The sequence below is a fragment of the Anas platyrhynchos genome, chromosome 2, assembly GCF_047663525.1.
Source record: "Anas platyrhynchos isolate ZD024472 breed Pekin duck chromosome 2, IASCAAS_PekinDuck_T2T, whole genome shotgun sequence".
NCBI lineage: Eukaryota > Metazoa > Chordata > Aves > Anseriformes > Anatidae > Anas > Anas platyrhynchos.
Genome location: NC_092588.1, coordinates 155211834 through 155225359, shown reverse-complemented (window position 1 = coordinate 155225359; position 13526 = coordinate 155211834). Strand labels below are relative to the sequence as shown.

Sequence of the window (13526 nt, the reverse complement as noted above, 5' to 3'; positions counted from 1 at the left end):
TATGGGTCAACAGACTGGCTGTAGACATTGAGTTTAGGATGACATGAAGTGAAGCTGGACATTTCTGACTGTTTTGTTTACATGTACAGTGATTATAACGGGAGCTTGGAGAGAGCAGATCGTTTGTAGGAACTTGTAAATAATGATTTTTATTGAGCCTAGTCATACTTACGATGGCAGTTTGTTGAGCCAGAAACTTTCCTGGGAACCAATGTCTCATTTCCTGAGTCCCATTTTGAAAGTTGAATGTTCTATGCTGGACACATTATGAATGTCTCATACAGAGATTGAAATATTAACGGGATCATCTGCTTAGTATGCAATCTGTCTGCATGCATTTATTTCTATTTATCAGCGTAATTTCTGTCCCTATTGTTTGCCAAATGGAGTATCGTGCTGCTGCTGACTCTAATAGCAAATAGCAAAACTGAGATGACTGAAGGGAGAGAAGTAACAGGAAGAACATATTATGTACAAGTTTCTTGTTTTCCTTTCCTAACACAAGATAAGTAATTTACTTGACTATCAGTTTCTTGGCAGTAAGATTTTTGCAAGCAATTTATGTACTAATGCAAATGTCACAAAAGCAAACTCTAAAGTCGCATTCAGTAATTTCAGGAGAATTTCCTATATGTCCAGTTTGAGAGTCCTGAGTTACAGGCATATCTAATTCTTAGTTTGTGTGGATATGTCTCATTGAAAGAAAGCTGGTCCTTACACGAATGCATGTGCTTACTGCCCAAAGTGGCTTCAAGTGGCTATCTTTAGGCACCCGGAATGGAAAAATGCAGCAAGCACTATCCAAAATAGAAGGCTATTATCCTTGGGAAAAGTCAATACTTTTCTTTGGGAATGACACAGCACTATTAGGCTACAGAGACGAAAGAGAGAAATGCTGTTGGCAGCTGAATTCTGGGCAAGGGGATGTACAAATCCTTATTTTATGCATTCTTCCACTCTGTAAACCTGGTTCTCCTGTACATAACTCCACTGTTACTTTACTGAAATCCTCATAGTTACAAAATGTAAAATTTCCGTATTATTGCTATGACTGGCAAACCGAATGTTTGTAAAGCTGTTTCTGATTCATTTACCTGCCAACTGCTGAGTCAAATTTTAGAAGTTCCTCCACTAAGGCTGACAGTGTCAGGCAACTCTGTGAAGAAATATCATGAACATTTTTGTTTGGTTGTTTTTTTAGAAAGGTAGAGAGCTCTTGGGGGAAACAGCAAAAAGAGAAGTGATTTTCAAATATTTCACTACAAAAGCTAAACAAGCAGTGATGTCAGATGATGGCAAGAAATAAAACAAGCATTTCATTGGCAAAAAAATTTTCTAAGAAAATTTCTGACATGCTGAGTGTAGTGCTGTGATGGAAACCCCCATACAGAAATCCTAAACTGACTCTGGCCATAAACTGTCAACAACTCAGATACTGAAATAACTGAGACCCCCACAAAAATGAATAAAGAGTGCAAAAAAATCACAAAATATGCAGAATACATTTCTGATAAAAAGTGAAGGAATGCCTAAAACAGATACTCATTCTGCTATGTGAATATCCAAGACCCGCTTCCACAGAAGTAACTTGAAAGTTATTTGGAACTAATGCTTTCCTGAAATGGGACCTGTGTCATCATTTGTGTAATCAATATCACCTCCTTCTCCTTCGTGATTTATGCAAAAAAGTAGCTTATCCCTAGGAATAATAAATCCCTAGGCACAGGAAAAATCTCTTGGATAACCAGGGAGAACATTGGAGGAAGCCCCCATGAGACTTTAAATACAAATATAGCTATTATCAATATTCACATGAACCACAGATCTCTGGATGATGGAAGTATCACCACACATTTGCCTCTTCTTTATAATCATCTTTCTGAAACAGATAATGGTTTTAACTATCATTTTTAGACTCTTTCTGACAAGTCCACCAACTACCCTGCCATCATGACTGCTATGGAGCAGCTGGGAGTGTATCGACTTATTCTTTTTCCCCTGGAGAAAGGTGAAAGGAAAAAGTGTTGTCCTGCCCCCAGGGTCAGGGTCAGGGGGTACAAGTCAGTACCTTATATTAGATGTTTGCCATGAGCTGATATCTACAGGTCAAGGACAGAACAGTGCCAGTAACAGCAGTGATTTAGTGACATCCGTGGTCTCCTCTTCCTCTTATCCCTGGGCAGAACTCCTGATCTTAAAACTCTGCTGGGATTGCCTTTGTTTTTCCTTCAGGAGTGTCTTGGGATGAAGGGAGGCTCCAAGCCTTGTCCAAACCAACTGGAAATTTGGTGCTGAAATCACTTCACCAGGGAGTTTTGAGAGCCCCACAGAGCAATGGTGCCCAGGCTGCCAATTGCACTTCCCAGCCTGTTTGCTGGAGCACCTGAAAGTCTGACTGCAAGGCACCCAGACCAGCATCCCCCAGTGTGGCAGCTTTGCTGTCCCCCATCTGACTCAGCAAAGAGGAGCATCTGGCAGTGCCTGCAGCCACCAGAACAATTTCCCCACCCCATACAGGATTGGTGTTAGCTGAGGTTTGTGGGGCTCTAGGGAAGCCCTGAGCTGATTGCATTGCCTTGGCAGTGTCATGTGCAAAGCATTGATCTGGTCATCCTGTCCCAAGGAAAAGCCCTGCATTATTCCATGAGAATATGGTGTCTACATGAGTTCCACGGTAAAGAAAGACAGAACATCTATTTTATGCTTAAGGGGTGATGCTTCCACCTCATTTTCCTCCTCCCTCCCTACTCCTAAGGTTTATACAACACCCTAGAGACTTCACTATTAGGAAACATTTCAAACAATGGAACTTTCTTTAAATATAACCATTTTTTCCTCCATCCCACTTACGCTACTCATTCAAGAGTAACTGCAAGTACAAAGCTGCAGAGGAAAAAGCTATGTGCCTCTACATTGTCAAAGTGATTTCTCTTATCCTAAGCTTTGCTTGTTACCAACTCTGACCCACAATTATTTCAGGAAACCACTACATTCATTATTAATAAGATCTTTCCAGCTAGCTTTCCTCTCTTGCAGGCATCATTCTGGTTTCAAATGTCATCATGTGCTCTTTTCCCCGTGGCATTTGCTCTGCTAGAAGCAGACAGACTCTTCCCATTCCCTTTCCTAGCCTGACTTTTCTAAAGTACAATGTACCCAGACCAACTCACCTGCCTCTTTGAAACTGATGCAGTCAAAAGGGGAAAGGTAGTACAACATTTCCAGAGATTTGTAACTGCTCTGAGCTGTCACAGCATCTCTAGAAATAGTTTGTTTTTGTTAGCTTAGAAGTTTAATAAAACACCTCTGATACATATTTAAAACTGGATCTACTCAGATGCTGCACAAGTTGTATCATAGAAAGTCCTCAGGGTTCCAAACATGGCAAGAGCTGTATTGTGTTACATGTTACACCAAGAGCTGGCCATGTTCCTCCTCCAGTGAGAATGGTTTCTATACAGTTTCACCACTAAGAGCAGTGGGAATATTCGCAGGTTTATAGGGTTGAAGATAGATATGTCTAAGTCCATTCAGGACTTGAGCTTTAGAAGGAACAAGAAAAAGAAATAGAAAAAGAAAAACACAAAACACACAACCAAACAAGGAAAGGAGAATCATCCTTGTATGGTCAGAGTTGAAAGCAATATCTGAAAGTCATTAGGGCGAGAACTGAACAGTTGGATTCATGCCATGATCCTAAATGGAGACTGTCTCCATCCAGCTGATCAGAATTGTCACGTTCTCCTGCATTCCTAAACCTCTGTGTATTGATCTCATGGGTCTCAGTCTGTTCTCTAAAAGAATAAGACTTGCATTTCATATACCACATCTGCATACCTCTTATGTGCATGTATCTTTGTCTGTGTCTATCTCCCATCTCCATTTTAACTCTTTCACCAATTTTACACAAAGTCAAACAGTATGATGAGTGTTCCTACAAGTTTATAAAAGGAGATGATTGAAGCCTCCCCAAGAGCAACATAAGCTCACCCGTTAGAGATTACAAGCAGATCTGATGAAGAGTGACCTTGTAAGCAATCCAGTCAACAGAAAGCTTTGGCTGGACTTTGCAATCAGCTGTAAGAGGAAAAGCCATAGAAATGTGGCAGAGGGAATGATTTGTTTAATCCTTAGATAGTCACAGTTAGAAGTTGTTTTGTACTGTTTCAATACAGCTTTTAGCATTAGGAGACTCTGGTTCTGGACAGCACAATAAACACAGATAAATCATAACAGAAAGCCATGGAGCAGTATGCTGGAAAACCTTTCTGGTTTCAGGGCAGCGGACCTTTGTCTGTGCACACGCAGCTCCAGGCTTTCTTTACCAGTTCTCATGAGTTCATGTAATCCCATTGCGTGTAAGTTTGCGGTCCTGGAGATGGATGTTTAAATGCAATGAAAACTTGTGCTGGATTTATTCCTCCTTTTGCATTTTCATGAAAGCATTCATATTAATTGGAAGCATGCAACTTTGGGCTATGGCTTTGTTTTCTTTTAATAATGGAAGAAAACAAATGGTGGTGTGCAACTGACAAGGGAGGAAAAACCAGGAAAGCTTAAATATTTAAATGCATTCAAACAGTTGAATAACTAAAGCAAAAGAGAAAATAACGTGTAGGCGTTTTTTTCCTTTTTTCCTTCTGTGAAAACATTGCTGGTGTGTTAGGAGGATTCCAGGTCCACTAGTCTATGTAAGAGTCCATCTCCTAGCGGTGGTATGGTGTGATACACTCCTGCATAGAATTATGTACTTAAGCCTCCTTGTAGGTGTTCTGAAGAGGGTGAGAAGCTGTTGCATTATGCCTTTTTGATCCAATTACAAAAGGCAAAATAATTCAAGGCCCCAGAGAAAGATGTCCAGGCACTTCTGACTCTAAGTAAGCCTTGCTAGGTTTATGCAAACACTAAGAATTTGTTATATAAAAGGAACTCTTTCCTCTGTGCTACCATTACCTTTAGGCCAATCAATTTTGATTGAAAAATGACAAAGGAGGGTGGTGGAAAGGCAGTGTCACAGGGAGGAAGAGGCACTGCCCCCTTGAAAGAAGACTGTGAGCAACAGGGTAGGCTTTGCCCATCAGAGGTGCTGGGTAGTGTATGGCACTGCTCCTTGTGGAAATCCAGCAACTGGGCTGGGAAGGAGCAGGTCATAACTACTGCTCCACAGCTGTGACTGATGCTTGTGTACCTTGAGACATTGCTGGCCTTTTGGGGACAGTCCCAGCTGCAGCTGTGGGCAGGTAGGGATTGTATTCACACCACAGCTGGCTGTCTTCTGGGCAGATGGGATGAAGCAGAGGAGAAAAAAAAATATCTCAGTGCTGGCTGGCACCATGAAGCCCAGAGTTTGGCCTGGTGCCCATAGTCTAACAATACCACAAATGCATCCATTGTATGGAGGGGCCTAGCTGGATGCAGAAGGCAGGGAGTAATTAGTCTCTGTTAGACCCAGGAGCTTTTGGGCCCCCATAGGGTCTGGCATCCAACTGGGTTCCCTTAGCACCAACAACCATCCTAGGGCAATAGAGCAGGGGGGCAGAAGCCCCTTGGGCAAGTGTGTCAGTGTGTGTATGATGTGAAAATAAGGGATAACCTTGTTTTGTCTTTGCTTGCATAGGGGCCTAATCTAGCAAGTATCCACTGATGAGAAGAGCAAGACAAATGTCTCTTGTTTCAGAGACCAAGAACACAAGAAACAGCCACCCAGCTGCCTTCGACTTGCCTAGCTAAGAGGACGCACATCCCCAGATGAGATAAGCTCTTGGGGAGCCTCACAAGGAGTAGTACAGGGGGAGAAAGAGCAGCTGGGCAATAGCAAAGTTGATAACTACACACTTGGAGATTTGGGGGAAGGTGTTCTGGTGAACTTGGTGACTGATAAGCTGAAACCCTTTTGCCCCTAGGGTACCCAGGAAGCCCAAGACTTACTCCTTGTTATCACAGAGGCAGAAGTCCTCACTGCACATAGTAACAGTGCACCCAAGGCATTTTGGGGGGGGGTTCTCCTTAGTCCTGGAGGCTTGGCACATGATTCACATTGCACATGGTGCCAGGAACGATTCCCTGTTGATTCCCAAGCTTGTAGGGTGGTCCACACTGCATTCTGTATCTGAGCAGTGAGGGGAATCCATTGCTCCCAAAAGTTTTGGGGGAAATGGAGCTAGCAATGCACCTAACAACTTGGTAGGAGAGGTTCTCATTGCTCCTAGATGATTGTGGGGGTGTCCACATTACACCTTATTTTGGAGGGCGGTACCTACTGCACCTACAGCCTGGTTAGGGGTGGTCCCATTGGTCATGAAGACTTAGTGTCATAGAATCACAGAATCATTAAGGCTGGAAGAGACCTTCAAGATCATCTGGTCCAACTATCCCCCTACCACCAATGTCACCACTAAGCCATGTCCCCAAGCACCACATCTAACCTCTCCCTGAACACCCCCAGGAACGGGGACGCCACCACCTCCCTGGGCAACCCGTCCCAATGCCTGACTGCTCTTTCTGAGCAGAAATGTCTCCTCATTTCCCACCTGAACCTCCCCTGGCACAACTTGAGGCCATTCCCTCTGGTCCTATCACTAGTTACTATGAGAAGACGCCGACCCCCAGCTCCCCACACCTTCCTTTCAGGCAGTTGCAGAGAGCAATGAGGTCTCCCCTGAGCCTCCCCTTCTCCAGACCAAGCAACTTAGGGACAGCAGAACTCCCAGCACACAGGTGTTTGAAAGGATCCTCCTTATTTCTGGAGGTTTGCACTGAAAGCATCCCTTTTGCCTGGGGAAGGGGATCACAATTGCTCTTAGTGCTTGAGGAAGGGATGACCCCATTGCACCTGGAGTACAATGCAGTGAAGCCCATATTGCACCCAGTGCCGGCCGGGGGGTGACTGCCCTCTTTTCCATCCAGTGCAGGGGGAGACGGAAATCTAGACTATATTTCTGAAGGCTTTGGGGGTCTCAATCCCCTGCCCTCACGCCCTAGCCGCCTCCATCCCCGAGGCGTCCGGGGCGGAGGGCGGGCTTGGCTCCCCCGCCCGGCTCCCTCCTTCCCTCCCTCCCGGGGGTTTGCCCTGGGACACGCCGGCGGCTCCGGGGCTGGCTCCTCGGCGGCGGGCAGGGGGGCAAGGGCAGCAACAGGGGGGGACGATGCCAGCTCCGGGGCAGCGAGGAGCCACCGGCTGAGCGGGCAGCGCCGGCCCCGGGGAGACCCCCCCCGAGCCCCGCCGCCTGCCCCTATGGCGGGGCGGGCGCCGCAGCGCAGCCTCCCGGCAGCGGCGGCCGCCGCGCTCCTGCTCTTGCCCGTAAGTGCCGGGGCCGGGGAAGGGGCGGCGCGGGGGCAGGCAGGGAGGGAAGGGAGGGCGGGGGACGCCCCACGACCGCGGGGAGCCCGCTCGGTCCGTGAGGGAGCGGGGGACGTGCCCCGTCCCCTCGCAGGTCCCTCCCGCCCGTCCCCTTCAGCGCTGAGGGATCTGTGCGGGTGGCGGCTAACGGAGCCCTCGGGGATTCTTGTCTGTTCCCTCAGTACCGAGGGGACCTGTCCGGGTGGCTGCTAATGGATCACGCCTGTCCCCTCAGTGCTGAGGGACACGCCCGGGTGGCTGCTGATAGATCCCTCATGGATCCTGTCTGTTCCACTCAGCACTGAGGAACCCTTCTGGGTGGCTGCTGATGGATCCCTCACGGATCCCACCCATTCCCTCATTAGTTAAGGACCCGTCCAGGTGACCGCTAACAGATCCCTCACAGATCCTGCTTGTCTGCTCATTGCCCAAACACCCTCTCCCCCTGGCCACCCACCTCTGGAGGTGACACCATCCCCTCAAAGCCCTTCTTGGCTTCCCCCTCTTTGCAAAGAAGCTCCTCACCATCCCTTTTCCTTGGCCTGTTGGCACAAGGATGCCACTGGGGTTGCAGCTCCTGCCCTTAGGGTGCCCATTCCCCAAATGAAACGAGTTTTCCTGCCACCACCCCAGTTGGATGTCCCTGGCTGCTGTCCCCAGCCTCCCGCTCCACTTGCTCTTCTCACAGCCTCACAGCATGTGCTCAGTTTCCATCACTTCTTCACAGCTGAGATCAGCAAACACTGGTGGTTCAGCCCATGCATCCATCCAAGTGTTTGCTCTGGCTTTCTCCAGAGTAAAATGAAAAAGGATTTTCTTTATGGTCCTTCTTCATCAACAGCTTCTCCCTGGGTGATGCTGGGGTGAGGTGCAGGAAAGATTAGCCTGTTTCAGTCTGAACTTAAAACAGCTTTCCCTGCCCACGCTCCTAAGTCAGGCTGACTTTTTGGTGGCTTGTTTGTTTTAGTGATAGTTAAGTGTGTTAAGTGATACTTGCAAAGCAAATGTGAGAGGTTAAGCAGGAGAAGCATTGATCTTACTGGTAATTTGCTATGGCTGTTCCCACAGCATTAAAAAAGGGGCCGGGATCCTTCTGGACTGTAGTGCACTTGGACTAAAGGAAGAAAAGCTGTTCTTTTTCTGGATGTTCTGCCTTTTTTGTTTGCTTGCTTTTATCATGATCTACTTTACAAAGAAGGGTGGATGGAAGTCAGGTGTGAGAAAGCAAAAGGTTCCAAAAGCAAGCAACAGTTTTGTTTTAAGAACTCTGCAGTAGCTTTTTTAGAAAACAGAGAGCGTTCTCTCAGATTTGTCACTGTCCTTTTTACCTGGTCAGAGATCAGTGCACATGGGACTTCTTGCTAGTGAGGTTATCAAAGATACGCAGGTACCCAGAGTTGCCAGACTAAGTCTTTTTTTTTAGTGACTCAAAACTGCCACATTTCCCCTAGAGATGTAATCTGTGGCTGTTTTTGTTTTCGTTTTTGTTTTTTTTTTTTTTTTTTCAGTTTCTTGTAGCTTTGCATTTGAATTATTGCTCTATTTTTTTTTTTTGTTGGGTTGTTTCTTTAAAAATAAAACAGCTGCATTGAAAGAAAAAAAAAAAAAGGAAAAAAAAAAACAACCCACAGATTAAGAATCAAAATGCCAAGTTTCCATAAAATGTGTTTATTCTGAGACAAATGTGTACTTTTGGTATAATCTGAGCGTGCTTATATGGAGGAGCTTGTTTGGATGTAGCATACGCATGTCTGCTGCAGACTTGTGTCAATGTCTGTGCATTATATGGAAATAACGCGCTGGAACAGGATCTTATGTTTAGAACAGCTCTGAATTCTCCAGTTGTAGAAAAAGCAGAGTTTTTATGGTTTGGGGGAATGGTTTCACCTGCAAATGTTATTGGTAAACCTGTATTTGCTTTACAGGTGGGTAAAACTTTTCACCTACATGTAGGAGTTTAAGAGCAACATTTAAAAGATTTGGCTCAAATCCAAACCTCTTAAATTCCCCTTTAACTTGAAAACAATTCAACGTTTTCTCAAAGTCAGTGGTTGTATTCACATTTGTAGACTTGACAAAAGGCACGGATGCTTGTGGGAGCCGGCCCTTATGTGATTAAGTAAAGGAAAAAAGTTTTCACAGCAGCTGAGCAATTGTGCTTTATGGGAACAGCAGGTATGAAATGATGTAGCTTTCTAGTGTGGAATTAGATCTGCCAGATGAAAATGCTGGTGCAAACGGCCTGTCAGATTTCATAGGGCTGGTTAACAAGAGGGTGAAGACTTGCTTACTAGGCTCTTAGTAACCTCTTAAAGGGTTTCTGTACAGATTATATACTGGAAAATGCAAATACTTGAATGTAAAAACAAAAACAAACAAACAAAAAAAAAGACGCAAAGTTAAATGAATCTTTTGACATTTTGATATAGAGCCCTTGCTGTGCTCATGTAATTTGGATGGGGGGGGGGGAGGATTATTCATCAAAAACAAAAGCAGAGCTTGCTTAATTCGTATTCTCTCCTCAAGCTGTTAAAACCAGAGCAGTTAGAGTGTATCAGCCAGCGGTGACAAGTTAAATAATATTCCTGGTCTAAGACTGCCAGAATTCAGTGCTACTGTGAACTAATGCAGCATAAATAACCCATCATGAGCAGCCTTTGCTGGTGGAGTGCTTTGACGGGGCTGTAGCCATTGTGTGGTAATTGCGGCACATTTGAAGGAGGTGGTTGTATGCAACGAAGAACGGCTGATGTTGGCTGACGGTGGTTTTGCCAAGAAATGTTTCAGTGATACTCACAGCTGCCCTTAGCCAGCGAGAAAGACTTCTGCTTCTGTTCATGCAAGACATCTGCTTTCATATTACTATTCTGTCAAAAGCAGAGGAGAAATAATGATTAAGCCTCTGAACTCTGCGGTCCTTGTGCTGCAAACCAGACAGTCTGCAGTTGTGCCTGCCCTGCTTCTTGTGTGCCGCCACTGAAGCTGCTGGGGGAAGACAGTGCTGGGATCTCGTTGCAGTGCGAGGACTATGAGGTCCACACACTTTGTTTCACTCACAGAAGTTGTATCCCTACTAGTATGTTAAGATTGCTAGGACAGTTTTTCAACCTTGAGACCAAATGCCTGAGAGTGGCTTCCACCCATACTGTTAAACTCCTTCAGCCTCTAAAATGGGCACCGTGTACAAGCTGCGCATTGAGAACAGTCCATGGTGCAGCCTCGCTCCCAGATCATTCCTGGGAACTGTTTGAGATACTGCTGGATTGCCTGGGGCAAAAACGTGGCCAGGAAGCATCCTAAAAATTTAACAGTGTAGATGATTAAGTGCTTAAAACAGACCTTTGCTCTGTTTGATTTATTAGCTTAGATGGGGCGTGCTGTACTCCCATTGCTCAGGGCTCTCCATGAGTGCCCGAGGGAGGCATTTTCCTCCAAAGCAAACTCTTCATTGCTTTGAGCCCAGTGATCAGCTTTCTTTGTGCTAGAGATTACTGCGGGATCCTGCTGGTGATGTGATGATCTGAGAGATTCACAATGAAAATAGCAGGCTAGTGGATAATACCAGCTTTTTAAGGACGTGTGTTTCCGTCTTTCTTTTTATATTTGTGTTGTCCATTATATTATTAAACACAATATTTTAAAAAATGCCATTATAACAAAAATTTGCACATTTCTGGATTTTTAAAATAGTTCTGCAGATTATTTTTTTTTAATCTTGTGGGAGGGAAGTGAGGAAATGTAGGTGGTAAAAACACATTTTGCTCGCTGCTGAACTCGATCATTTTTAGTTTATGTCACTTTCAGGTTTGCAGCACTGTAATCCCAAAAAGGAGACTTTGGGGGAAAGCTGGTTTACTTTAGAACAGAACTGGATACAGTAAACAACACTTCCTCAGTAATTTACTTTTGTGCTCTGTGTCTATAAATTGAAATGACTAAATCAAATATTGACCATGTACACAGTCTCCTTTTCTTTTGACCTATGCCAGTTTTGATCACAAATATGGTTTGTTCTCACTTAAATTGCAGCTATTAATTCTGAGAGGTGAAGCTGGAGCTGTCCAGCGAGCCTGTGGCACCTCCTTGCCCTTCTAGATACGCAACGTTATGTATCAAAGCAATGCATAAACATCATCTTTGCCTCATTATCTTTCTATTCATAAGTGCCAGCCTTGACAGCTAAACACTTGCTGCTGGTTTGCTTTATCAACCTATTTCTTTATAATGAAATACTTTTTCTTTTTTTTTTTTTTTTAGCTAATCCTTTTATTCTTATGTAAATAGCTATATTTGGTTTGAACTGGATAGTGTTGGGTAAAGAGCTTTATGCATTTTTTTTTTCTTTCTCTGAAGTGTTTGATAAAATTTGCTGTAGCCCTTATGACAAGAGAAGACGAATAGAAACCAGTCATTTAGCACTGCGATGAGACTCAGCTGTCAAGTACTGTCCTTCAGATAAATGGCTGCTTGAATTTCACCAGTCATGGCCAAATGCATGAAATTTTCACTTCCAGTTTTTGGTGCCAGTGTGGAGGTGACTGTTAGATGCTCCCTACGCTGGTCTTTGCCATACATCGCACTGTGGTTTTGTAAGCAGCGATCGCTTCTCAGTTTGGGATGCTTTAGACTGGCTTTCAAAGCAGAAGGCTTGCCAAAGGCCAAGCTTGCCAAAGGCCGAGCCATTTGGGAAAGGCTGTAGGTAGTGACAGCAAACTTCTGAGAAGGGCAGTGCACAGAGATGGTTTTCGACACCCTGTCTTGACCTCTGGCTTGCGAGTACTTTGGGGCAGTGCAAATGAGCCCATGCTATGAGTTGGGTGCTGGGAGCGTGCTGCTCGTGCCCCTGCGTGTCTCCTTCCCCACCCTGACAGCTCTGTCATGGAGCTTGGAAGCTGTCCTCTGAGAACGAGCCATTAAATGACATGTTTGTACAGAAAGGTGGCTTGTTTTCTCTAAATTCGAAAGGAAATCCACTTGGTATTTCAAGAGATGAAAAGTATTTCTTTGACAGAGCTGTAAGAAAGTGAAACTAATTAAAGCTCTAACAAGTTTTGCGTAATCCTGGCTGAATAACTATCTGCTCTGGGTTGTGTATGCCGGGAAAGTAAATAGTGAGCAATGCAGATGGAGATTAAAATACATTAGCTGTCCTCGCTACAATGCTAAGCCCTTGCCCTGGTAATAGTAGCTGAAGTGCCAGAGAACTGGAAGGGAGCCACCCGCCTCTGAGGGCTGTGGGATAATCTCTCTTGCTGTTACCCAAGTCCCTGAGACACTGGAGGCTCTCTGAGTGCTGTTATTTCTGTGCTGCCTCACTTCTGGGACTGCTGTCCTCCAACGGGGGTGGCTTTTCCAGCGGAAGGGAAGTTCTGGGAGGAAGGAGGGAAGAAGGCGAAAGCGAGCAAAAGGAAGTGAGCTGATGAGCCCGAGCAGGTTGTTGGCAGGGCTGGCAGCCAGGCTCTGCTAGCAGACGTCTCCTGCACGGACTAAAGTATTGATTCCTGTTGAGTGGCAGTAGCAGACTCCCAGAGCCCAGCTGCAGCTTGGGTTTCAGGAGTCTCATGCCAGCAGGAGCAGAGTGGTGGTGCGTGAGCCAGCTCCCTCAGCTCTGCTTTGCGGTGTGACCATCACAGGCGCCACTGCTCAGCTTTCGCACTTCCAGTCCGTGCTCCTGCTTTTTCCTGGTCTTGGGAGCAAGGACATCCAGCCACCAGCCTGCACCTTCTATTGATGACTTGACTCTTTCAAATCCACAAGGAAAGACAGAGTTACCCTGTGGCTGGCAGGCAGAGCAGAATGACGGTTCAGAGCAGATGACAGCGCTTTGACCAGGTGTGCTCCAAGTCAGAAGGAGTGAGGACCTTTCTTCATCCTGCCTCATGTCCCATCTGCTGGGAGATCAGCTACTTAGTCCATCTTGAGCTTGAGAGACCTTCCTAACAGTAACAACCCCCCAGCAAGTGAATTTCATGAATATTCATTAATTACATGAATATTTTCAACTCTTCGCAGACTTTCAGTATTTATTTCTGACCAAAAAAAAAAAAAAAAGAATGTTAAAAAGAAAATTCTACTTTTAAATATATATTAAAAAGTAAAATAAAATACTTTTTCATGGCATTTGGCATAATCTTTTAATTATGACTATGAGAACAGAGCCCAAAATACTAGAAATATGAGTGGAAAA

General features: G+C 45.1%; 1 protein-coding gene across 2 annotated transcripts in view; it reads left to right on the top strand.

Moving 5' to 3' along the window:
• The first annotated feature begins 7092 nt into the window (after positions 1-7092).
• CRHR2 (corticotropin releasing hormone receptor 2) overlaps positions 7093-13526 on the top strand; it is a 156314-nt gene continuing 149880 nt past the window's right edge. For both annotated transcript variants that reach the window (XM_027450349.3, XM_027450347.3), the window contains exon 1: positions 7093-7300. In XM_027450349.3, coding sequence (XP_027306150.1) covers positions 7235-7300 — 66 coding nt within the window. In that variant the 5' untranslated portion in view covers positions 7093-7234. The remainder of the gene's footprint in view (positions 7301-13526) is intronic.